This window comes from Eptesicus fuscus, chromosome 13, assembly GCF_027574615.1.
Source record: "Eptesicus fuscus isolate TK198812 chromosome 13, DD_ASM_mEF_20220401, whole genome shotgun sequence".
Lineage (NCBI taxonomy): Eukaryota > Metazoa > Chordata > Mammalia > Chiroptera > Vespertilionidae > Eptesicus > Eptesicus fuscus.
In genome coordinates, this window is record NC_072485.1 from 13007382 (window position 1) to 13035126 (window position 27745).

The 27745-nt window shown below is 38.3% G+C and overlaps 1 protein-coding gene and 1 pseudogene across 2 annotated transcripts in view; one reads left to right on the plus strand and one right to left on the minus strand.

Moving 5' to 3' along the window:
* ATM (ATM serine/threonine kinase) overlaps positions 1-27745 on the plus strand; it is a 146289-nt gene that overhangs the window by 5772 nt on the left and 112772 nt on the right. The window contains exons 4-15 of one of the 2 annotated variants that reach the window (XM_054724708.1): positions 2475-2620; positions 10253-10417; positions 14688-14853; positions 15522-15760; positions 17610-17773; positions 19064-19224; positions 20809-21180; positions 22415-22609; positions 23395-23490; positions 24738-24963; positions 26737-26862; positions 27409-27534. In XM_054724708.1, coding sequence (XP_054580683.1) covers positions 2475-2620; positions 10253-10417; positions 14688-14853; positions 15522-15760; positions 17610-17773; positions 19064-19224; positions 20809-21180; positions 22415-22609; positions 23395-23490; positions 24738-24963; positions 26737-26862; positions 27409-27534 — 2182 coding nt within the window. Of the gene's footprint in view, positions 1-2474; positions 2621-10252; positions 10418-14687; positions 14854-15521; positions 15761-17609; positions 17774-19063; positions 19225-20808; positions 21181-22414; positions 22610-23394; positions 23491-24737; positions 24964-26736; positions 26863-27408; positions 27535-27745 lie in introns of those variants that run through there. The other variant, XM_054724707.1, reaches the window with a different exon arrangement.
* Positions 3701-9207, minus strand: LOC129151104 (SUMO-activating enzyme subunit 2-like; annotated as a pseudogene).

A 27745-nucleotide genomic window follows, 5' to 3' on the forward strand; every position in this document is an offset into this window, starting at 1 on the left:
ATTTTTTGCCTCTTATTTGGTATTAGATTGACTATCATAGATTTCAGTGTGGGTAACATGAAAAATGCATGCTCTTTTTGTTGTTACTTAGTTTATTTCAGATACCACAAATACAGTTACTATCTAAAGATGAATACTCTTTTGCATAAGCTGATCAGGCAGACCAAATACGCACCTGGCATGCCCAGTTAATCATGAATATCTTACAGAAAGGCTTTATTTAAATGCTAGAAACATATCCAACTGCTTAGGAACGACATAGATCATGCACAGAATAACAGAAATAGGTAAGAGAACTGAGAGCCCATAATATCACTGCAAGCTTTTCTTTTTTTTTTTTTTGTTCATACTTTCCCGAGGATATTTTTCCATTGATTTTTAGAGAGAATGGAAGGGAGTGGGAGAGACAGAGAGCGAGAAACATCAATGTGAGAGAGACACATCGGTTGGTTGCCTCCTGTACCCACCTATCAAGGGCTGGGGATTGAGCCTGCAACCTGAGGTATGTGTCTTTGTCCAGAATCGAACCCAGGATCCTTCAGTCTGAGGGCCAATGCTCTAACCACTGTGCAAAACCAGCAGTGTTTGACTATATTCTGTGCAGTGAGAAAACCTGAGGTCAGCACTGCAAGCTTTTAATCTGTATACACTGAATGGCCAGATTATTATGATCTCTGAACGCATAATAATCTGGCCACTCAGTGTATATTTTATATAATAAAAGGCTAATATGCAAATTGTCCCCTTGACCAAGAGTTGGACCAGCAGGCAGGCCGGCCAACCGCCCATGTCCCCTCCCCCTGGCCAGGCTGCTGGACCCCACCCATGCACGAATTCATGCACCGGGCCTCTAATATATAGATAGATAGATAGATAGATAGATAGATAGATAGATAGATAGATAGATAGATATAGATAGATAGATATAGATAGATAGATATATAGATAGATAGATAGATAGATAGATAGATAGATAGATAGATAGATCGGCCTCTAAAATATATATATAGATAGATAGATAGATAGATAGATATAGATATATATAGATCTATATATCTATATATACATATATGTATACATCTCTATATATAGATAGATAGATATAGATACAGATACAGATACAGATATAGATATAGATATAGATATACTGAGTGGCCAGATTATTATGCATTCAGAGATCATAATAATCTGGCCACTCAGTGTATATAAAAGGCTAATATGCTAAGTGTCCAACCGTCTGACCAGTAGTTATGACATGCACTAAACACCAGGGGCAGACGCTCAATGCAGGAGCTGCTGTGATGCATACAGAGAAACGGCACCGTGGATCTGGCGCCCACAAAGCAACAGTTGGCTTCCCCCAAGTGGGACACAGGCCTTGCCACCACCCCGGAGTGACAGCCCACCAAATCGCAGCCAATGCTGCCGAGACCTCATGGCACAAAATGCAGCTCACAGCCCAGCCCAGAAACAGTCATTGTGGGCGCCGAGTAATGACGTCACAGCAACGCCCGGCTTCCTCTCCCTAGCAGCGACTAGCCTTCTTGCAGTTTCTTCAGCCCAGGAACACGACTTGCTTTATAGCCAGGTGCAAACATTTCACACTTTAACCAAATGCCTGTGAAGCGTTTTCCCATGCCTCATCTCATTTGATCCTCACAGAAGTCCTGGAGTAGGTAGATAGGAGACTCAGTGGGGTCCTATTTTCTTTTCATTAGCTGTAAAACAGATTTATAAAGTTTAGAAACTTGACCTGAAAAGAAGTAAGAAATGGTGGACCTTGAAAATGACCTCAGGTTTTCTCACTGCACAGAATATAGTCAAACACTGCTACAGTTAAATATTTTACCCTTTGTCCTCCCTGTGTGATCTACAATAATAATCTGCTTCGTGTTGATATTTACTGCTGTGTTGCTGACAATTACCTGAAAGAGAAGTTGAGGTGCTTTACTGAGCTGGAAAAAGTTTAGCTACATCAGAAAGCGGGTCTAATTAAGCAAGTTCATTCTCTATATATAAAAGGCTAAGTTGACTTGTGCATGTGCGATACATATAAAGCTCTCGCTAGCGCCAATCGCATGCATGTGTTTCGATCTGTTATTGTTGATCATGAATTTCATTGACTTTTATAGAGAAAGGGCGAATAGCGATATTAAAATATTTCTTCTAATTAATTTCCTTTCAATGTGTATGAATCCATGCACTGGGCCTCTAGTGATAAAATAAGAAAGCAGGCATTAAATAAAACAATAGAAAATCATGGAGGTTAGAGATTAAGAAGAGACCAGATTCTAAATTGGTATTCTGGGGCTAAGGCATTGAAGAAGAAATTTATGTCATTTAGTTGGCACATTGATTGAAACTATGATTTATAAGATGTTCTTTATGATGGTATGAAGAACTTTTTGAAGCAATTATAATAATTTAAGTATTTAATTTAGAGTTTCTGAAATTCCTTTTTTTTTCCCCTGAAGATTTTTACAGAAATATATTCAGAAAGAAACAGAATGTCTGAAAACAACAAGACCAAATGTTTCTGCCTCAACACAAGCCACAAGGCAGAAAAAAATGCAAGAAATCAGTAGCTTGGTTAAATATTTCATCAAATGTGCAAATAAAAGTAAGTGCGATGATATTTATTATAAATAATTGGCTTCATAGGTGATTGTTGCATGAGTTTGGTCTGAATATGGTGAGATAAAAGTTGAGTGCTAACTCTTAATTTCTAGTACATATCATGATTTTTAATATTATAGGTTCAAATATTTGTAGGACTTTATGTAAGAATGAAATGATATCATCATCTCAGGGTTAAGAGGATTAAAAATTATTATTTCAACAGCTATTCTTCTTGGATTGCTTCTTTAAGATATTTGAAGTTAGCCTATATATTTCCCTTAAGTCTTCATTTCTGTGCTAAACAGACCTACTTCCTTCATTGCATGAGTATGACTTCCTTCTGAATATTCTTCAGTTTAATTCTACCTCTTTTAAAGTGTGGGACTCAATCTTATAGGTATGCTCTAATTGGTACAGAGTAGAGAAGGACTTGACATCTTTTGTTATATACCTTTACTAATGCTAAGATCACGGTAGATTTCTTAGTAATAAAAACTCACTCTTTTTAAAAATATACATGTCTTTATTGATTTCAAAGAGGGAAAGAGAGATAGAAATATTAATAATGAGAGAGAATCATTGATCAGCTGTCTCCTGCATGCCCCCCACTGGGGATCGAGCCCACAACCCGAGCATGTGTCCTGACCGTGAATTGAACTGTGACCTAGTTCATAGGTCAATGCTCTACAATTGAGCCACGCCAGCAGGGCAAAACGCACACTCTTAACTAACAGTGTACTTACTATTGATTAAAAAAAAAAAAAGCCCAAAATATTTTTTTGCTTATGAGCCACATCTCTCCCATTGAGCTTGTATAGTTGATATTCTGAATAGTTGATATTTTTGAACCAAAATGCAGGGTCCTAGTAGGCTTATGTAAGGAAAGGAGCTTTACACAATGATGAAAAACTAGAATCAGTATTTGTTTAGGGATTCTTGGGGTCAGACTTTGTTTACTTTTCATAGATAAGGACATGGCTTTATGATACCAAGTTTAGTTTAAGAATCGGAAAAGCCCAGCCTGGCCAGTGTGGCTCAGTTGGTTGGAAAGTGGTGTTTTTATTTAAGGTTTTCTTTTCCTTCAGGTTTGACTTTGTAACTTGAACATCTTTAATCTTGAAGCAAGAACCAAGGCATTATTATCACGTCATCTTACTTCTTTGTTTTTGCAAATGTTGGGAGGGTTGATGGGAATTTAAACACAGATCCAGTCTTTGCCAGACCTGCTTGGCATTGGTATACAAGGTACAGTGAAAGAATCAGAGATTAGGACAAAAGAGGCAGCTGGGAAGGAACCAGTAAGCAAATATTGTTCATTCCCTATGTAGGCATTTGTCAACTTCTGTACAAAGTATAGACATTCTAGAGAATAGAAAATCCCACTGTGAAAAATGTTAAGTTCCATGAGGTTCCTTAAAAAGCCTTTGCAGCCGAAACCGGTTTGGCTCAGTGGATAGAGCGTCGGCCTGTGGACTGAAAGGTCCCAGGTTCGATTCTGGTCAAGGGCATGTACCTTGGTTGTGGGCACATCCCCAGTAGGGGTTGTGCAGGAGGCAGCTGATCGATGATTCTCTATCATCGATGTTTCTAACTCTCTATCCCTCTCTCTTCCTCTCTGTAAAAAAGTCAATAAAATATATTAAAAAAAAAAAAAAAAGCCTTTGCAGCCAGCTTATTTGTCCTTTTGAGGTAGGTTCATTCAAAAAGAAAGTCAGCTTAATACATGTATATATGTACATATCCTATATAATAAAGAGGTAATATGCAAATTGAACCTCACGCCCTCACAAGATGGCTGAATACGACCAGGGCAGCAGGGGGGTTAGTGAGGGACGACTGAACAAGCAGGCTGCGTGGGGCGACCAGGCCGGCAGGAGGGTTAGTGAGGGATGACCAAACGACTGAACAAGCAGGTTGCGTGGGGCGATCAGGCAGGCGGGGGGGAGGCAGGGGCAACCAGGCTGGCTGAGGGGGGCTGTTGGGGGTGACCAGGCCAGCAGATGGGGGCAGTTGGGGGTGACCAGGTTGGCGGGGGGGGCAGTAAGGGGTGACCAGGCTGGTGGGGGGGGGCAGTTAGGAGCAACCAGGCCGGCAGGCAGGGGGCAGTAAGGGGTGACCAGGCCGGTGGGGGGCAGTTAGGGGAGACCAGTCAGGCAGGTGAGCAATTAGGAGCCAGTGGTCCAAGATTGTGAGAGGGATGTCCGATTGCTGGTTTAGGCCGCATCCCTGGGATCGGGCCTAAACTGGCAGTCGGACATCCCCCAAGGGGTTCCGGATTGGAGAGGGTGCCAGCTGGGCTGAGGGGATCCCCCCCCCCGCACCAATTTCGTGCACCGGGCCTCTAGTATACATATATATGTTTATTGATTTCTGAGAGGAAGGCAGAGGGAGAGTTAGAAACATCAATAATGAGAAAGAATCATTGATTGGCTGCCTCCTGCATGCCCCCTACTGGAGATCAATCCCGCAACCCAGGCATGTGCCCTTGACTGGAATCAAACCCAGGACCCTTCAGTCTACAGGCAAATGCTCTATCCACTGCTCTATCCCCTGAGCCAAACCAGGTAGGGCTGTCAGCTTAATTTTTGCAACACTTGTCAAATGTTGTAGAGGAAGGAAATACATTGGGATTAAGGCCATAGGGAATTATGATTTTACTAGTGGCCTGGTGCATGAAATTCGTGCACATTAAAAGGGGATTAGAGGAAATAATTTAATATTGCTATTTGCTCTTTATAATAGAAGTATCAGAGATGAAAGAAAATTAGTAAAATGTATATGAAAACCTTCCTCCTGTCAGAGTCTGGGCCGCACCACAGGACCCAGAGTCAAGTCCCCGCCTACCCACATGCGCCTCAAAATCACGTGAGACCCAGACCCGGCCGGACCCCGCCTTCATTGGGCTAGATTCAGACCTGGCCAGTCCCACCTTTGTCAAGCCCCACTGTGCAGGGGATGTAGCCTCAGGTCCCCTGGCCCGGTGCCAGGATGAGGGGCATGGCCTGAGGTCCCCCAGCCCAGACCGGGACGGGGGTCGTGCCTTGAGGTCCCCCGTCAAGCCCCGCCAGGTGGGGGACATGGCCTGAGTACCCCTGTCAAGCCCCGCTGGGTGGGAGGCATGGCCTGAGGTCCCCCGTCAAGCCCCACCGGGGGGGCGGGGGCGGGCGCAGCCTCAGGTCCCCCGGCCCGGCACTGGGAGGGGGGCACAGCCTCAGGTCCCCCATCAAGCCCCACCGGCAAGGGGGGTGCAGCCTCAGGTCCCCCGTCAAGCCCCGCTGGGCAGGGGGTGCGGCCTGAGTTCCCCTGACCCAGCACTGGGGGTGAACCTTGAGGTCTCCCGTCAAGCCCCGCTGAGTGGGGAGCACGGCCTGAGGTCCCCTGTCAAGCCCCGCCAGGCAGGGGGGTGCAGCCTCAGGTCCCATGTCAAGCCCCACCTGGTGGTGGGTGCTGCCTGAGGTCCCCCGGCCTGGCGCTGGGACAGGGGAGCAGCATGAGGTCCCCTAGCCCAGCACCAGGACAGAAAGTGCACCTTGAGGTCCCCCATCAAGTCCCACTAGGCAGGGGCCATGGCCTCAAGTCCCCTGGCCTGGCACTGGGGCGGGGGGGTGCAGTCTGAGGTCCTCCAGCCTGACGCTAGGGTGGGGGCGTGGCCTGAGGTCCCCTGTCAAGCCCCATGGGGGTTGGGGAGGGTGTAGCCTCAGGTCCCTGCTGATTGCTTGTTAAGACTCCTTTTGGGAACTTGGCCTCAGCTGTGGGTGCAGCCTTCTTTGTGACGGAGTGATGGTCAATTATTATATTCCCTCTTTATTAGATAGGATTCTGATACTAACTTATATAGTTACTAGAGGCCCAGTGCATGACATTTGTGCACTCGGGTCGGGGGAGGGTCTCTCAGCCCAGCCTGCTCCCTTTAGCAGTCGGGGGCCCTCGGGGGGATGTCTGACTGATGGCTTAGGCCCACTCCTCATGGGCCTAAGCTGCAGTCAGACATCCTTAGCGCTGCTGTGGAGGCGGGAGAGGCTCCTGCCACTGCTGCTGCACTCACCAGCGTTCAGCCCAGCTTGTGGCTGAGTGGTGCTCCCCCTGTGGGAGCACACTGACCACCAGGGGGCAGCTCCTGCGTTGATATCTGCCCCCTGGTGGTCAGTGCGCATCATAACGACCGGTTGTTCCACCGTTTGGTTGCTTTGCATATTGCCCTTTTATTATATAGGATTTAACATGTTTATTAACTGCTATTGGACAGTCACTGGGCTATATGTTGGGATATAGATATCAATTACTTTCCATAAAGATTAATCATATAACATGTTACAGATAAGAAACTGTTATCAGGACTCTAAGAGAGAGATTCACAGGGTATTACAACAAAGGAACATATGATTGTGCATTTGATTATTGTCCACGTGCCTAAAATAATGATGCAAACCTTACATAAAAATTATTTTCTAGTTATATCACTGTATATTAATTTAGCTTAGTCTAATACTTATGAATATGATAATTAATCTTATAAGCAAATTCAAAACTAGAATATATTCAGATATACATGTCTTGTGGAGCACACTCATAGCTTAGAAAATATTGTATGTAAATTTAAGATTGTTAACATTGAAATATGAAAAAATTTCAGTTGTGGCATCAATATGATTTGCTCAAAATAATTTTTTTTAATTAAAAAGCAAAATTATCATTAAAGGCTTTATTTTAGGAAGTACTCATCTATGGCAAACAGTGGAGATCTCTTAACCTACACATCTATTACAAATTAGTTTTATAAAAGGAAATAGTTTAGTATGCCTGCTGTAAATATGATTGATAAACCCAAGGCAGCAGACACATAAACTGCAGGTTTAATCCTGGTTGGGGCATGTAGGGGAGGCAACCTATTGCGCTTTCTTTCTCACATCGTTGTTTTTCTCTCTCTTGCTCTCTCGCTCTGGCTCTCCCCTTTCCTCTCTATTTAAAAAAAAATCAATAAAAAAAATATCCTGGCGCCAAAACCGGTTTGGCTTAGTGGATAGAGCGTCAGCCTCCGGACTGAAAGGTCCCGGGTTCGATTCCGGTCAAGGGCACGTACTTTGGTTGCGGGCACATCCCCCGTAGGGGGCGTGCAGGAGGCAGCTGATCGATGTTTCTCTATCATCGATGTTTCTAACTCTCTATCTCTCTCCCTTCCTCTCTGTAAAAAAATCAATAAAATATATTAAAAAAATATCCTGGGGTCATGATTAAAAACAACAACATTGTTCTGCACTGGTCTATTTGTCCTGATAAAATCTTCAGTCCTTCCAATACTATTAACCGAGCAATCACTGCATCAGTAGTGATAGTGGAGCACTGCTCCCTGCCATTGATTTTATATCACATCTGCTCTTCATATTCATACTGAAAATATGCATCCTGAAGTTTGCAGCAGAGGTGACAAAATCCATTACAGATGGGTCATCCTTGTCCCATATGAATCAGCTCCATCACCTTTTTCTGCTAAATGAACTCTCAAAGTCTCATTGCTCTTTGAAAAAGATGTGTATTGCTCTTTACATCTAGAACCTGCTGGTTTTTCAGACCTAATAGATTAATTTTGTTGATCTGATACATTGGTTTCTTCTTTGACTCTGTACTTCAGCCCAGTCCAGCAGAACTGGAGATTTCCTCTTTCCCCCATAGTTTGCCCATTGTCAAAAAATATCTGATACCAGCTTTAGAAAGCTTGGTAAAGCCCGGCCGGTGTGGCTCAGGGGTTGAGCATCGACCTAGGAACCAGGAGGTCACGGGTTCGATTCCCAGTCAGGGCACATGCCGGGTTGTGGGCTGGATCCCCATAAAAATAAATAAATAAATAAACAAACAAAAAATAAATAAATAAATAAAAAGCTTGGTAAAAAGTTTAACTGGCCTGGCCAGCATGGCTCAGTGGATGAACGTTGACCTATGAACCAGGAGATCACGGTTCAATTCCGGGTTAGGGCACATGCCCAGGTTGTCGGCTCGATCCCCAGTTCAGTGGCTGGGGAGGTGGGGGTGGTGCTGGAGGCAGCCAATAAATGATTCTCATCATTCATGTTTCTATCTCACCCTCTCCCTTCCTCTCTGAAATCATTAAAAAGATTGGAGGAAAAAAAAGTTTAACTGGATTATATTCAGTTGATTTAGCTCCTTCCTTTGTGGAAATAGGTTTAATGTCACCATCTTCATTCAATGCCCTGCTCTGGCTTCAGCTTCCATTGGTTCCCAGGAAGCTTCAGCGTCAGTATATAATATTTAATTGTTTTTCAAACAACTGGTTGAAAAACTACTTTGCCCAAATGATGCAAATAATAGGTTCTGAAGGTGTGTTATGAATTGTACAGCCAGGAAAAGTTTTCTGGGTTGGTTTGGGATGACATTCATAATACTCAGTTACACCCTTTTTGAGAGTGGTTACTTGCCCAAGATAACCAGCAGTTCCACTCTCAATAAGAGGGACATCAGGTGCCAGGCACATCCTATTAATATGGTCTCAGGCAGCTCTAAAGCATTCATAACCAATAGAAATTGTCAAAAATATTCCACATCATAGTTGGGCTTCATGTTGCTGTCATGATGGGCTGTGATATTAGCTTTCAGGTAATACTGCAGTACACTTTCTTTGGTAACTTGGACCTTTGATCTTCTAAACTAGAAGATCTTTTGAAATAAAAACTGCCAATTGAGATTGCTGACATCAGTAGTATCCATATCAATTATGTTGTTGTGGTAGAACTCGGTGAGCACAAGGTTTCAAGGAGTTCGCAGCTGATACTACCCAGGCAGCCCCTGTGACAGAGCCATGGCAGGACAACCAGGAGCATGATGGAAGCCTTAATTTTTAAATGTACTCTTCTTACCTTCAAGGGTACCCGCCCTGGCTGGTGTGGCTCAGTTGGTTAGAGTGTGGACCCTTCGGTGCACTGGTTGTGGTTTGAGTCCTGGTACGGGCACATACCTAGGTTGCGGTTTGATCTGTCCAGGCACATGCAACTGTATGTGGGAGGCAACAGATTGCTGTTTCACTCTCTCTCTTCTCTCTCCCCCTCTCTCTCTTTCCCTCTCCTTCTCTCTCCTTCTCTCTCTCTGACTCATCAATGAAAAACTTATCTTTTGAGTGAGGATTTAAAAAATATATATATATCCATTAATGCTGAATATTCAGGACCTCATAAATGAAACTATAAAAATTATAATCTTATATATTTATATGCCATAAATACTGTTACAGGTCTTGGAAGTAATTTTGCTTTTCAAAATAAATATTATCTTTATAATCTTGTTATTCTAATAAATTCACTTTTTTAAAGTACCAAGAAACTTTGGATCATTTTAGGTCTAATGCCAGAAATAGTCAATTATTAAAGATGGAATGAATGATTGTTAGGCTACATACTCTGTCTCTACTACTCAACTCTGCTCTTTTATTTCCAAAAACAGGTGGCTTGTAGAATTTTGCTCATGGACTATTGTTTGCTAATTTCTGCTCTATGAGAAGGAGATTAATTAATAGTAATTTCCCAAAAGGAATTATTTATATTTATATAGTTGCCATTCCAAGTATCCCTAATTAATTTTTCTGAAGATTTATATGTGTTTATTTATTTATTTTATTTTCAAATAGGAGCACCCAGGCTAAAATGTCAAGAACTCTTGAATTATATCATGGATACAGTGAAAGATTCATCTAATGGTGCCATTTATGGAGCCGATTGTAGCAATATATTGCTCAAGGACATTCTTTCAGTGAGAAAATACTGGTGTGAAATATCTCAGCAACAGTGGCTAGGTATGTTTTGAAGTTTGTTCTTAATGAATTTTTCCTTGTGAAATGATATTTCACCAAAAGAGTAGTCAGAGTCTTTCTGTATCTCTAAATGACCTCACAGTTTAACATTACTTTAATAAAATTAAATGATTACAGAATTTGACTCTAAGTTTGCATTTATTATGTGCTTCCTAAATTATTTTCACTGACAACATATTAGGTGTCTGCTATCAGAACTGGAATTATAGAATTGAAAGATGCCATTTCCTAGCCTCAAGGACTTGATAGACCAGTGGCAGAAAAAAACAAGTAAACCAAAATTACAATGCAATATGATAATATTTGGGTGCAGTGAGTTCACATATCAATGACACTTAAACTCAACCATGATTAAGGTAGAAAGAAGGAAACAAAAACAGAGGTATGTCATAAAAGTGAAAGCAAAAGAGTTTCAAGTTGAAAGGAGTGTGACATTTCAGATCTAGCACAAAATATCCCCCACCTAGTAAAATATCCACAAAAATCTACAGGGATCCTCTCCTTAGATTATCATTATGGATCCTCTCCTTAGATTATCATTATGGATCCTCAGCAGGAATACTGAAGTACAAGGGTATTAAAAGATTTGTGGAACCTCAAAAAAAAAATAACATATATATATATTGCTGAATCTCTCCATAAACTGCGCTTTGCATGAGACGTCCTCTAGATTTTTAAATTAGTTCAATCAATGCATCCTATAAATTGAATTATTTTTACAGAATATTTATACATTTATAATCCATGGCATAAGCAAAGGTTGCCACTGCCCCTCTAGGCATAGCCCCAATAATATGAACCAGATTGTTTATCTTACTTACGTCGAGGTAGGAAAATCTTATTTAATAGTCCTTAGGGGTCTGAGAAATAAAGGCAATTTAGTAGCAGAAATTCTGGATGTGCTGTAGTTCAGGCTGTAAAATAGATTCCTGTATACAATCTACATGAACTGCAGCTGCTCTGTGGCTTTTTGCATGCATACTGATCCATCTGCAATTTTATAATGTCTGTATTTGGAAAAATGTGACTACAAAATCCTCAAGTATTTACCAGGATGGGAGTTGTGGATGTAGGGGAAGTTCATGTACAATGTCTCTGAATTGTAAAATTAAAACAAATCAACAAAAAAAAAAAAGAAAGGAGTGTGACATTTCAGTGTTGTAGAAATGGTAAGACATAAAAGGATCCATTGGGTTGGCAATTAGCAGGACACTGAAAATGTAATGGAAATCAAAAGTGTTAGCATAGATTATGTAGGACACAGTGTGACTTATAAGATTAGTAGAGTGGGTGCCAGGGAGGAATCTAGTGCTGTTGACAATTTTTAGGTGAGAGGTACTGAGAGATCACAAAGGAAGGAAGTTATGGTCAGAGACGGAAAGATTTGAGTTTATTAATTTCAAATGTGGAACATTTCTGGGTCTAAATGGGTCATGGGTACCAGGAAGGAACCTCGTATGTTGACAGTTTGTTAAGTGAAAGGTAATAAATGACCACAAAGGAAGGAAGCTGTGGTCAGAGAACGAAACATTTGAGTTTATTGATTTCAAAGGTGGAAGCATTTCTGGGTCTGAATGGTTTAATGAAAAAGGAATTTAGCTCTATCAAGGTTACTTTAAGCTAGATGTCAAAGTTTTCCAGTACAATCACCACTGAAAATTTAAAAACTCAGTATTTTCATTGAAAAGTATTCAAGATAAATTGTGCTAACTAAATTAAAAAAAGACACTTATCTTTATTCTTTACTGTCAGTTTATCATTTCAAAATGAGATATGTGAACCATAAAATCATGACGTGGTCAGTGCCCTGTATTACACTCTTCTGTTCCCATATGAATAAAAGCCTGCTCAGCTGTTGCATTAATTTCTAAGGCATCATCTGATCCTTTGCTGTAGCTCTGAACACAAGGTTAGTTTTATCCCAAACATAGCCTTTAACAAAGCTTGTGGCAGTCTTTGGAGAAAATAGGCCAGTAATATCTAGCATGCTCCAACAAGTCTCTCACCAAAGTGGTCCACCCTAAGTATTTAGGATATTTGCAGATTTGAATTTTAGATTGTTACTTGTAACCATAGTTCTCACTAGGGAAAAAAAAAAAAAAAGGCAGCCCTTTTACTATGATTCCATCACTTAGAATATTCTCTGAAATCCTTTTTTATTTTTAAGCAAACTACTACCACTTGTAATAATCAGCCCTTTTGTTGAATTATTTTCCTAGTTAGCTCCCTTCTCTGAAACTTGCTTCTCTAAGGACAGTGGTCGGCAAACTCATTAGTCAACAGAGCCAAATATCAACAGTACAACGATTGAAATTTCTTTTGAGAGCCAAATTTTTTAAACTTAAACTTCTTCTAACGCCACTTCTTCAAAATAGACTTGCCCAGGCCATGGTATTTTGTGGAAGAGCCACACTCAAGGGGCCAAAGAGCCGCATGTGGCTCGCGAGCCGCAGTTTGCCGACCACTTTCTAAGGAGGATTCTGCTCAAGAAGTGATGTTTACATTCAAAATACATATTTGGTAGTAGTGGTAGTTGAAGCTATGGTTATGATGAGATTGTCAAGGGAGAGAGTTTAGAGTGAGATGAGAAGATGGCCTAGGACTGAGCCAACATTTCCATATAAATTTTGGAATCACCTTTTTTATTTCTACAAAAAAATACTGCTGGGGTTTTGATAGGGATTGCATGGAATGTATTGAACAATTTAGGAAGAAGAGACATCTTAATATCGAAGAGTCTTCCAGTCCATAAACATGATATATTTCTCCACTTATGTAGGTCTATTTTGATTTATGGATATCAATGTTATCATTACCAGTATATAGAATTTGTATATTTTTATTAGATTTATATTGCAGTAGTTTGTAAATTTTATTGTTTCTAAGAAAGTAGATCTTAAAAGTTCTCATCACAAGGAAAACATGTTGTAACTATGAGTGGTGATGGATATTAACTAGATTTACTGTGGTGATCATTTTGCAGAATACACCAATCATATTGTACACCTGAAATTAATATAATATGCCAATTATATCTCAAAAATATTAATCCTTTAAAAAAAAAGGAAAGATCTCAAGTCAATGATCTGAGCTTCTATCTCAAGAAACTAGAAAAACAAACAAACCCTGCCCGATTGGTGTGTTTCAGTGGTTGAGCATTGACCTGTGAACTAGGACATCATGGCTCAATTCCCTGGTTGCAGGCTTGATCCCCTCATAAGATGTGCAGAAATGTGAGATGCATTGAGACCTATCTCCCAACACAATGAAAAGCGAAGTTGCTAATGTAGGTTCTTCCCATAAAGAGATAATTAGAGCCCTGGCAGAGATGCTTTTTTTCCAGACTGTTGTTTTTTAGATATGTTTGTATAGTGAGCCTTGGGAGAAAGAGATGTTGATAGAGATGATTAATGGCTTTCTCCAGAGCGAAGGACAAGTTTGCTTAATATTATTATTATTATTTAAAGAGTTACACTTTATTTTTTTAAAATATATTTTTATTGCTTTCAGAGAGGAAGGGAAAGGGAGAGAGAGACAGAAACATCAATGATGAGAGAGAATCACTGATTGGCTGCCTTCTGCACCGCCAACCTCCCCCCCCCCCCCCCTCCCCCACCTCTCCTCTGGGATCGAGCCTGCAACCCAGGCCTGTGCCCTTGACCGGAATTGAACCTGGGACCCTTCAGTCTGCAGGCCGACACTCTAACCACTGAGCCAAACCAGATAGGGCAAGTTTGCTTAGTTATTATAAGCTTGGGGTTTCTCTCCATAGCTCAGTGTTTGTACCTGTTTCACCTGTCCCTCTTCACTTTGCTTTTGACATTGAGGAATTCATACAAAAATGAAGGTACCTACTATTATTTCTGTGAGAAATAAATTGTCTACTATTACTCCAATGGCATTAAAACAAAACAAAACAAAACTGGAATGTGCACTGTGTCAAGTGCTTTGTTAGGCCTAGATGAAGGAACATAGGGTTAGAGAAGTAGCTTATCTGAAGTCTGGCTCTCAAACGTGTTTCTGTTCTCTGCTGCTTAAGTTGTTCCTGTCTTGAATGCAACTTATATAAAATACAATTAAATATTGATGGAATGCTTTCACTGTATTTAAATAGTATAATTTAAATCTTTATTTTATGTGGAAATATTGAAACTTAAATTGTGACATTTAACTTAAATGATTTGATACTTTTCTTTTTACAAAGCATAACTAACACATTTTTGTTTTTTGGGTGTGTTTTTTTTTTTTTAAGAATTGTTTTTTGTGTACTTCAAGCTATATCTCAATCCTTCACAAGATGTTAACAGAGTGTTAGTAGCGAGAATCATTCATGCTGTGACTAAAGGATGCTGTTCACAAACTGATGGATTAAATTCCAAATTTTTGGATTGTTTTTCTAAGGCTATTCAGAATGCAAGGTAATTTAATCTCCTTTTGTATTTTATTGAAAATCCATTTGATCTTGAAAACTATGTTTTTGATTCAGTGACTAAAAATTCTACCAACTTTTAAAACTTGGCTCATTATAGTAGAACTGAATTCCCAAAGGAAGTACTAGTTAGGGCCAACACTTCCTGAATATCCAGTATACAGAACACGAAATGATGTTCCTAACTGAGACATCTTTCTAGCTTTTCTAATGGCAGGAAAGCTAAATGCCCTCTAAGTAGTTTTATTTTCCCATTTTTGAGAATAAGAATAAAATAAAATAGTATATTTTGGAAATATCAATATCTTATATTTGTGTGGTATTACCCACTTGAAACATTTTATAAGTGGTAGGTATTACAGATCAGTTTCGTGTAATTTTAGACAATGTTCCAGAACCAGGGAGATCTAACAGGAGTGATGCTTAGCACCAAGGAAGAACTTTTTTTGTTGCTATGTAGTGCTGCTGTGATGTGTGTGTGTGTGTGTGTGTGTGTGTGTGTGTGTGTGTGTGTGTGTGAATAGTTCTGAAACTAAGACTGTTATTATTTGAAAATTAGATACTGTTTTATTTCAGCATGCAACTTCATAACTGTCTTCAGTTTGTGTATTTTCCCCCCTGTTATACCAAGTTGAGTCTGTTTATTTTCTTTCACAGACAAGAACAGACCTCTGCAGGTTTAAATCATATCTTGGCAGCATTTGTTATCTTCCTCAAGGCTTCGGCTGTTAACTTTCGAATTAAAGTGTGTGAGTTAGGAGATGAAATTCTTCCTACCTTTCTTTATATTTGGACTCAACATAGACTTAATGATTCCTTAAAAGAAGTAATTATTGAATTATTTCAACTGCAAATTTATATTCATCATCCGAAGGGAGCCAAGACCCAAGAAAAAGGTATAAAGGAAGTTTTTGCTGTTTTGAATTTCCTTCTTCATTGAAACATAGAGGCTTAAGCATGAAATGGGTATTTGGTAGGAGGTAATGACCTACTTTTGGATTGCTGTGCTTACTGATGATATTAGTCATGATGATACTTTTTGCACACGTTTTTAGAATTTGGAGCTGTGGTAGAAAATCATATTTTGCCTTAACTATTTGTTTAGTATAATGCTAGATATTATGAGGAATACAAACAAATATGAGCTACTATTCCCTCTAGGAGTTAATTATGGAGCAATAATTAGTTGCTGAGAGGTATGACATAGACCAGTGGTTGGCAAACTGCAGCTCGCGAGCCACATGCGGCTCTTTGGCCCCTTGTGTGTGGCTCTTCCACAAAATACCACATGCGGGCGCACACATACAGTGCGATTGAAACTTTGTGGCCCAAGCGCAGAAGTCGGTTTTCGGCTCTCAAAAGCAATTTCAATCATTGTACTGTTGATATTTGGCTCTGTTGACTAATGAGTTTGCCGACCACTGACATAGACTAAGTGTAAAAGAATTTAGAGAAAGCATGGTCTTATTTACCCACACATTGCTTTTATTAGAAGATAAAATAGATAAATATGGACTGAAAATAGCCAATCAGGTTAGTCAGTTCCCAAGGAAGATTTATACTTATAGTCTTGAACCTCATAGTTATTCCAGGCCCCTGTTTACTTGGAAACCAGAAATGAATGACCCATGCACTCTTAATCCTTCACATTTGTCTTTTATCGAGAGAGTATTGCTTGGATGGTGTAGCTCCATTCAGTAGACAGGAACTTCATTGGGTGGACCTGGAACAGAATGAATTTTCTCATGCTCAGCCTTAGTTTGCCTTTGGGCTTGTACTAGCCCTTGGACCAATTCATCATGACTAGTTTAATGACCTTATTAAGATATCATGCTGCATTGAGTAATAGTCCCTAAAGTGAGGGAGAACTGCTGTAGCCACTTTTTAAAATCAAAAGTAGCTGTGTGTATTACATGAGTTCTAGTATGTATGGTTAGATATATTTTTAACCCATGAAACCACTGTGAGTCAAAGAATGGTAATTTTTCTTAGTTTATCATCTTTCACGTAGCTCTCACCAAGATGAAAGTCAGGTTTATTAGGAGATGGTGTGACATATTGAGGGTTTTAGTTAACTGCATATTAGGATGAATTAAAAATTGTCAGGATGATGAAGCTGCCAGAAATGCTACTGTAGTGTAAGGCTAAGTAAGTAGATTTCGTGTTTTCTGTTTTGTTTGTGGGAAGTAATAGCCCATTGTCCCCCATACTGGTCAGATCACAGTGGAAGTATTATGTTCATCAGATTTTGTAAAGTCAGCATTTTAAGGGTTAGCATTTTAAATTGGTGAGTAATAAGTTGACTGGAGTATATCTAAGGAAAGAGGACTGGGATGATGAGAATTGTGGATAACATGTTATTTGTACACTAGTTGAAGAGACTGGTAAGTTTCTCTTTTAGACATAGAGATAACTTGGTCCTCATACAAAAGAGAGAAATATCAACTGTATTTGTTTCAGGGGAGAGAAGAAATTAGAGAAAGTTTGCTTGAGATTTTGATTGAGTTGATTAGAGAAAGTTTAGATCAGAATATGGAAGAATTTTATAACAAATATAGTTAACTATGAAATGGACACAGCAATATGAAATAGATCTTGTCAAAGATATTGTCAGAGGAGGTATTAGTACTGAATAGAATGTTGGACCAGATGTCTTCCAATGTTGTTCTCACCTTAACAGATGAATAATTTTGTGGGAATTGGTGGTACAAATGGAATATATATATATAATTTTTTGAATTACAGGTGCTTATGAATCAAGAAAATGGAAAAGTATCTTATACAACTTATATGATCTGCTAGTTAATGAGATAAGTCATATAGGAAGCAGAGGGAAATATTCCTCAGGATCTCGTAACATTGCTGTCAAAGAAAACTTGATTGACTTGATGGCAGATGTTTGTCACCAGGTACAGTAGGTCTTGTCACATTTTAAAATTTCTTGTTAATTTTTTTTACTGGGCTTTTAAAATCTGTGTTCTGATAAAAAGCCTGTAAAATTGCTTTGTACACGTAACTACTCTTTCCAAATCACTATAAATATTTAGAATTGCCTTCTGACTTAAAAGGTAACTGTCCTGCATATTACAAATTTAGTGAAAAGTGATTATGAACTTTTTCATTCTTAATATATTATCTATAGGAAATAAGATTACCCTAACCCTAATATTTCTTTTTTGTTGTTGTTTTGTTTTTTTGTTCTACTGAGTTAGAAATCACAGGATAAAATTTTTTATTTTAAAGTGTACAATTTAGTGGCTTTAAGTATTTTTACTGTGCTTTATACCCATCACCTCTATTTAATTACAGAACATTTCCCCAAACAAACTTTTCACCTATTAGTGTCAGTCCTAATTCTCCACTTCTTCCAGTCCCTAGCAACATAACACTAATCTACTTTGTCTATCGATTTTTCCTAATTTGAACATTTCATGTAAGTACAATCATACATAAGTGGTTTTTTGTGACTGGCTTCTTTCACTTAGCATAATGTTTTCAAGTTTTAATCATATTTTACCTTGAATCAGTATTTCATTTTTAAAAATTGCTGAGCACTAACCGGTTTGGCTCAGTGGATATAGCGTCGGCCTGCGGACTCAAGGGTCCCAGGTTTGATTCCCATCAAGGGCATGTACCTTGGTTGTGGGCACATCCCCAGTGGGGGGTGTGCAGGAGGCAGCTGATTGATGTTTCTCTCTCATCGTTGTTTCTAACTCTCTGTCCCTCTCCCTTCCTCTCTGTAAAAAACCAATAAAATTATTTTAAAAATTAAAAAAAATTGCTGAGTAATATTCAATTGTGTGGCTGTTTTACATTTTGTTATCCATTCATTTGATAGCTTAATGTTTCTGAAGTAAAACTTTTTCCCTCAAGATTTGGTTAACATCCTGGATAATTTTACTTGTCATTATTTTCTTAATGCTAAATTTATGATTTAATTCCTTTGAAAAAAGAGGTTTTTGCTTTGCTTTTAAATATCTTGTTTTTTTTTTTTTTAGTAAATGTTACCAGGAAATAAAGCTAATACTCTTTTTGGTAATATTTGCTCTCTCGAGAGCCATGGCAGTCATGCAAAATTGTTTGTTACTTTATGACTTCCTTGTATCTTCATTTGAGGAGTGACATTGTTTTCTAATAGTTCATTAGAAATAGTTTAATAACAATATAAAAAAATAGATCTTTATTTTTTTATTTTACAGATTTTTAATGAAGATACCAGAACTTTGGAGATTTCTCAGTCTTATACTACCACACAAAGAGAATATAGTGTACCTTGCAAAAAGAGGAAAATAGAATTAGGCTGGGATGTAATAAAAGATCATCTTCAGAAGTCACAGAGTGATTTTGAACTTGTGCCTTGGTAAAATATAACTTTTTTTTCCCTCTTTCAGTGTCATTTTAGTCTCATTTAGTTTTTCTCACAAAGACCCCCTTTAATCTCATTAGCCAGTAGAATAATTTCCCTGGCCAGAACGAGGTCATTTGCTCCCAAACCATTCACTGACAAAGGGAGGATGATTGCCAGGACTTGTTGAGATCCACCACCATGGCTCATCTGCTGTTGCAGGGACAGGGCCACTTTTCTTAAGCATATTGCCATAGCAAGGAATAAGCGAGAATGGGTGCCTACTAGGCAATCACTGGTGTGTCTCATGGAATTCATTCAGTTGTATACCTCAGTACCAAAAGACTTAACATGCATAGCACCTTTTTGTAGAATTATATTAGGAAGAAGTTAAGGATGCCTTAGCCGGTTGGGCTCAGTGGATGGAATGTCAGTCTGGGGACTAAAGGGCCACAGGTTCGATTCCAGTCAAAGGCACGTATGTTGGTTGCAGGCTCCTCCCTGGCCTGGGCCCTAGTCGGGGCTTCTGCAGGAGGTCACCAATGGATGTGATGTGTTTCTCTCACATCGATGTTTCTCTCTGTCTTTCCCTCTCTCTTCCACTCTCCCTAAAAATCAATGGAAAAATATCCTCAGGTGAGGATTAACAACAACAACAAAAAAAGAAGAAGAAAGAAATTGAAGATAACATTCAGAAATGACATATTTGGACCTTATGCTGTGACAAAAGGCTATTTTTTTCTTATTTGCTATGTCCTTTAGTCTCATATAAATAATTAAATAATCAGTGGAATTCTGTGGGGAAAAAAGTTGGTCTGGTAGAAATCTTCAGAATTCATCCAGTTTAGCCTGTTTTGCTGTACTAAAGAGATAAGTGAAACTGAGAAAAGTTAAGCAGCCTGCCTAGGGACTGTTAGAAATTTGAAGATTATAGTCAAACTTTGATTAGTGTTCTTTTGATATTTACTATGTTGATGTAATGTTTAAACATAATTGACTTGTGCAGGGGAAAGCGTATTTATTTAGATATCTCTTGCTTAAGCTCATGTTTGTTTTATATAGTTGAGGGTGCCTCGTTCAGATTTGTTAATTTGTCCATTCAGTAAAGAGTTATTATTTGAACACCTGCTATGTGCAAAACATTAGAGATACAGAAGTGAATAAGATAAAGTTTCTATTCCTGAGTAGCACCCATTTTGGAGAACTCACAGCAAATATTTATTGAATTAACTGAATTAATGTCAAGGGAAAACAGTTTTTTGAGGTTTTGTTTGTTTTCCTGTTTTGAAGGAATATTATCGGTGGCTGAAGAACAGGGATGGGTGCAATAACGCAGGAGTATAATATTGCTAATTTAGTTTTTCTTTAAAGTTTTTGTGTAAGGGAAATATAGCTTACCCAGCTAGACAAAAAGCTGTCACTTCTTGACACTTTAGGAAGTAGGGCCTAATAAAAATTAAGAGCCAGGTTATTGTGAGAACAGTATGGAAAATACTGATGGTGATATTTTAATTAGGGTATTATAAATGGTACTATATATGTTTTTTAGCTTGTTAGTGGAATTGAGTAATTTTCAAGTAAATTATATATTTTTTTCAGGTTACAGATTGTAATTCAATTAATATCAAAATATCCTGCTTGTTTACCTAACTGTGAGCTGTCACCATTATTGATGATACTATACCAGCTTCTACCTCAACAGCGACGTGGGGAACGCACACCATATGTGTTACGATGCCTTATGGAAGTTGCATTGTGTCAAGGCAAGAAATCAAACCTAGAAAGCTCACAAAAGTCAGAGTTATTGAAACTCTGGATTAAAATTTGGTCTATTACGTTTCGCAATATAAGTTTTGAACAAATACAAGCTGAAAATTTTGGCTTACTTGGAGCCATAATTCAAGGGAGCTTAATTGAGATTGACAGAGAATTCTGGAAGTTATTTACTGGGTCAGCCTGCAGACCTTCATGGTAAGTTAACTATGCATTTTATCAGATTTTGTAATTTTCATATTTACATATTTTATTTATATATACACACACACAGGGGTGGGCAAACGTAGCAGTAGATTCACCTTTGTGAGTACGCAAACATAAGAGTTTATTTTTGTACTAGAGGCCCAGTGCACGGATTCGTGCGCTGGTGGGGTCCCTCAGCCTGGCCTGTGGGGATCAGGCCGAAACCAGCTCACCGACATCCTCCGAGGGGTCCCAGATTGCGAGAGGGTGGTTCTTGGATGACACACCCCGGAATCGGGCTTATCACCCGAGAATTGTAGCTGCCAAGTCACCGCAGCTTGGCAGCTCCTGTGTTGAGCATCTGCCCCCTGGTGGTCAGTGTGCATCATAGCTACCAGTCCGGACAGTTGCTTAGGCTTTTATATATACACTGAGTGGCCAGATTATTATGATCTCTGAAAGCGTAATAATCTCTGAACGCATAATAACCTGGCCACTCAGTGTGTGTTTGTGTTTGTGTGTGTGTGTGTGTATTAGAGGCCCAGTGCATGAATTCATGCATGGGTGGGGTCCGGCCAGCCTGGCCACGGGCAGGGGACATGGGCGGTTGGCCAGCCTGCCTGCTGGTCGAACTCCTGGTCGAGGGGACAATTTGCATATTAGCCTTTTATTATATAGGATATACACTGAGTGGCCAGATTATTATGCGTTCAGAGATCATAATAATCTGGCCACTCAGTGTATAGATAAATAGTATTATTTGTATTATTTCCATACGGACAACTGTAAACCTACTTTTGCCAACCTCTGTATACAGGGTGTCCCAAGAAAATGTATCTACACTTTAACAGCTGATAGCCCAGTTAGGGTTTCTTTCTTTTCAGATTTAACCCATTGGAATTAATAATTATTCAAAGTGTGTATACATTTTTTGGAATGTGCTGTATATTCATCTACCCCCTGATTTTTGAAATTTGTAATTGCAGTTAAAGATAGTTAAATTCTATTTCAGATGCTTTTATTGTTTGTCCAGGAAGTCTTAATAAATAAATAAATGTAAATTTAGTTTTAAATGTGGAGAGATTACTAAGGTCAGTTTTAAAGAATTAAATGCTTTAAATTTTTTTATGGGTAATTTGACAATTTACCACTTATTTGCTCAATATTCATAAACCTTATTGTTTTAGTAGTACTACATCATTAAAGAGGTTACTTATAACACTAATCATTCTTTGTTTTGTTACAGTCCTGTGATATCCTGTTTGACTTTGGCACTGACCACCTGTGTAGTTCCAGAAACAGTAAAAATGGGAATGGAGCAGAATATATGCGAAGGAAACAGAAGTTTTTCTTTAAAGGAATTGATAATGAAATGGCTCTTATTCTATCAGTTAGAAGATGACTTTGAAAACAGTACAGAGCTGCCCCCAATTCTTCACAGGTAGTTTGAGTTCATTGGTGTGCTGCTGTTCTTTGGTTTTGTTTAGTCAGGCTCCACCCATTACTGTTTGATGCTAGATGGCTTTATTTTACAGTGAGAGTGCAGGATTTCCCAGAGCTAGCCCAAATATTAAATACTCCCTTTGTTGTTACAGTTTTCTTTCTTTTTGCCTGGATCTTAGTCCATGTACTTTTACTTTATTTTTGTCACTCTACACAGTGAGAATAAGAGGGATGTGCCCAAAGAATATGCATATAACTCTCTGAGCACTTAGGTCTTCTTTTGTGATCTTCTGTAAATAGATCCACCTGAACATATATCCAACTCAGGTGTATCCTGGAATCATAATGAGAGTGTCTTCTGGGTGAAATATGTTAAATTAGTGGATGGATGAAATGAGAAAAAGGCAAAATGGGGCGTAAGCACTAGAATGGGGAGCAGCTTGCCCACGTAACCGTACCATAGTCAATAATTGGAACTGAATGATTGGAGGACAGACCTCTGGGTCCTAGTGCTTTAATTTCATAATTGTTTTATTTCAGAAATGAGCTTTACAGCTTTGCACATGATTTTGCTTCTAGAAAGTGTTAAAAATATTAGTAACATAAAATGTATGCTCCTTAAATTCTTTCAGATGTTAAGACATTCATTATAGATGAAATCAATTTTAATTTTGGATCCAAATTTTAGAGGTATATACTAAAGTCAGACATTGATGTTTAAGTTTAAAGAATACTTTAAATGGCTTTGGTGTTCTAAGTGAAGATTTTTATTTTCCTTTATAGTAATTTTCCTTATCTCGCACTGGGGAAAATTCTTGTGAGTCTCACTATGAAAAACTGTAAAGCTGCAATGAATTTTTTCCAGAGTGTGCCAGAATGGTATGTTATCTAATAGAGTTCTGTGTTTTTTTAAGTTATATCTTTAATTACATCTTAGAAATGTTGAACTAAATTGGTCAACTAAAAAATTGCAACTGTTAGCTAGGGAAATGTTTCTTATAATTTAGTGATGGCAATTTATGGTCCCTAATTTTAAATCTAGTTTACTATTTTTAGTATAACGTGACATTTGTCAATGGGAGAAATAGAATGTTATGATGGCCCTGGCTGGATGGCTCAGTTAATTGGAGTGTCGTCTATACACCAAAAAGTTGTGGGTTCAATTCCCAGTCAGGACACATTATATAGGTTGCATGTTTGGTACTCCATTGGGGAGCATGCAGGAGGCAACTGATATTTCTCTCTTTCTCCTTCCTTTCTAAAATTGGTGGAAATATCCTCAGGTGAGGATTTAAAAAAAAAAAAAAAAGAATGTTATGATGGGAAATTAAGACAAAATTTATGTGAAATGAGTTTTTTAAAGATATGACCCATTTTTATATGTTAAATAAAATCTGACTATGTTAGCCCTGGCCAGTGTCGCTCAGTTGGTTGGGCATTGTCCAATGCACCAAGAGGTTGCTGGTTTGATTTCGGTTGGGGCACATACCTAGGTTGTGAGTTCAATCCCTGGCGGGAGGTGGCTGATTAATGTTTTGTTCTCACATCAATGTTTCTCTCTGTCCCTCTCCCTAAAAATCAATTAAAAGAAAAATCTGACTATGTGACCTTCAAAAACAAATGATAAAAAAGGCAATGGTATTTGAAGAAAGAAAAAATAAATTTTAAAGCCTCATTTTAGTTGATGGACTCAAGGTTTTGTTTTGTGGTGTTTTTTTTTCACTATGACTGGCATGAAGATTTTTAATTTCCCTCAAGAGGGCTTAAGATGAAAAAAATTCTACATTTTGGAGCAATCAAAGCTTAAAAACGGGGAATGCTTTATAATGTTATTCATGTTTATATCTGGTGTTATTAATGTTTTCTTCTTAATCCTTTCTGAATTTTTCTTTGAGATTGAAATTTGTATTTGTTCTGTGAATGTTAGTAAAATTTGCTGTTGTTGAATAATGAAATTTGGTTCAAGTAGGTATCAAAGTCCAAAGAGGAGAATTTAAAAGAATAATCCAATACTTGCATAAATAGTCGTTGAATAAGTTAATGTTTTCATTTGTATGATATTGCTGTTATATGAAGACGAAATATTAGGTAGTTTAATTATAAATTAAGATCTTACTTTCTTGAAGTGAACAGCACCAAAAAGGGAAAGAAGAGCCTTCATTCTCAGCAGTTGAAGAACTATTTCTTCAGACAACTTTTGACAAGATGGATTTTTTAACTGTTGTGGAAAAATGTGCAATAAAAAAGCACCCATCTAGTAGAGGCTTTTCTGTCCACCCAAATCTCAAGGAATCACTGGATCGCTATCTTCTGGGATTGTCAGAACAGCTTCTAAATAACTATTCATCTGAGGTGAGATTTTTAAAAATAACTAAGGCCCATATTTCATTCCACTTTGCAGACTGTTTAGGAAGGAGAAATAGATAGGAAAGGCACTAAGAATGGTGAGAAGCTTCCTTTTAAAAGGAAAGTGACAATGCATGTCAGCTAATAGTGAAAACAGCATGAAAAAAGGAAAATCAAAGAATAATAATTTGATACTCTTTGTACCAGCAACTCTGGTAAACACCATACAAGTAGAATTGAGTGGGTTTATGGTTAATAATAATAATGGTTTTGAGTAGAGCAATTTGATGAAAAAGTGACTCAGTTTTGTGCAGGGAGGTGTTATAACAGAAAAGTATATAATTGAAACTGAATGTCACAATCCTTGCTAAAGCCTTTCTTAGATAATCTCAGCCATAATAATTCATCTTTTGATTTTCATAATACTTAACATTTCTATTTTGAAAGGATACTTAGCATCTTCCTTGTACCATAATTTGTGTATATACACAAATACCTCTTAAACCATGCTATAAGTTCCTTAAAGGGCATATATATGTTTTTATTAATTTTTGTACCTGCCACAAGCCTTGTTACATGGTAGATGATAAAGTATTTGTTGAATAAAATAAAAACTATAAGCTTCTCAAAGGAGTGAATTCATTAGCCAAGAATAGTGAGCTAAAGACCAGAGAAGGGACGCTGTTCCTGTTTCGTCTGCCTTACGTCAGTAACTTAGTTACTGACATTCTTCAGGATCACAGTTGTAACCACTTTCACTACAAAGTAATATGGTGTTCTGTGTTTTCCTCTAAAATGCCATTTCCCACAATATTGGAACAACAACAACAAAAACCCCTACTTTTTCTGTGTAACCTTTGCAAAATCATTACTGTATTTTCTGGCGTATAAGACAGCTTTTTAACCCAGGAAAATCTTCTATACGTCCAGTCGTCTTATAAGCCGGAAAATACGGTAATAATTTTATAAAATTGGCTAAACAGTACCTACTTTAAAAAAATATTTGTGTTAGTGTATGGAATCTATAAAGCTGAATAAGTCAAGGTTCTTGTCCTTCAGAAGCTCACAAGGTCATTTTAATATTTCTTTATGTGAATCTAATTTCTGTGTATGTTCTAAGAGTTACAGACACTTATTTGCCTATCAGTTTATTTTTTCCTTCCTCCCTCAAATACTTAAGGGCCTTTGTGTGCAGAGCTCTGTGCTACTTTAAGAGGAGATGTCTTACTTGGCATGATTACATACTTCCTCTGTTTTCTTGAGAATCCTGGTTATCACAACTCTGCAGGGATCTCTTAGATGTTTTTTAGAGATAACCAGAATTATGCCACTATTAACTCAATTTACTGTACTTAATGTTTTTTATTATGTACATAAATTTGTTCTTAAAAGAGACTAGAGGCCCAGTGCACAAATTTGTGCAGAGGGCTGATCGGGGCCAGGCCAGCGGGCGGGGGGGCGGGGGCACGCGGGGACGCAGGAGGTTGGCCGGCCAGGGGAAGGGGCCGTGGGTGGGGCCAGCCCAGGGGGAGGGGCCACAACCACGATCGGAGTGGGGGGTGATCAGGGGCCAGGCCAGCGGGGGGAGGGGCCACGGCAATTGTGGGGAGCCTATCGGGGTCCCAATCAGGGCTGTTGGCCGCCGCAGTGCACATCATAGCGACTGGTTGTTCCCGTCGTTCCGTCATTCTGGTCACTTGGCTTTTATATATATAGATAATCATAGTGTATTCAAATTACTTACGAACTATATGTTTTTATTTGTGTTTTACTTTTAAGACTTCAAATACAGAAACGCTTGTCCGGTGTTCAAGTCTTTTGGTGGGTGTTCTAGGTTGCTATTGTTATATGGGTGTAATAACTGAAGAAGAAGCATATAAATCAGAATTATTCCAGAAAGCCAAGGTAGGAGAATTTATGTAAGTTCTGGATTAATTGAATGAAATATATCCCTGGGAAAATTAGTATATATGTTTAGAAAACACAAATATTTACATAGGTTAACCATTTCCCTTGTATTTATACAGCCTGAGAAGAAATGATACTATGTGTCCTTCCTTGAGATGTGAAATTATTTTAAGCCCAAAATAAATACACTAATTGAAATATTACATTAAAATTTAATCTTAACAAAAATTCTTATTTTTACCTTACTTTAAAAAGTTTTTCCTGTGATCAGTTATTCTAAAGAATCCTTGACTAAGAGTATTAATCAAGTAGGCACTCAGCATGAAACTTATTTTCATCTCTGGGTACTACTGTCAGTTGTGTGATTTGTAAGAACGGGATAAAATATATCCTTTAAAAATTGTTAATATTTTTAAATTATGCTATAAATCAAGTATAACTTCTTAAATACTTAATTTTACCTTTAAGTAAAACTTTTAAAAGCAGTCACTAAACTCTAATTTTAACTGGAATTTGAATTTTTCTTTCTTTTATTTTTAATAGTCTCTAATGCAGTGTGCTGGAGAAAGTGTTACTCTGTTTAAAAATAAGACAAATGAGGAATCTAGGATTGTTTCATTGAGAAATATGATGCATCTATGTACAAGTTGCTTATGTAACTGTAAGAAGGTAAGATGTTCTTCCCGCTTGACAGGATAGCCTTCTTAGGGGATTGATAACTGGTTGGTGGTGTTATTATTTTTTGTTTTTTGGTCCACTTATAAATTTACACACTGATTTAAAATTAAATTGAATGGAAAATAAAAGGTAGTATCCAGAGGAATAAAGCAACAGATAATCAGAATTTCATCATTTCAGGAAGGTTTCAGAGATTATTTTA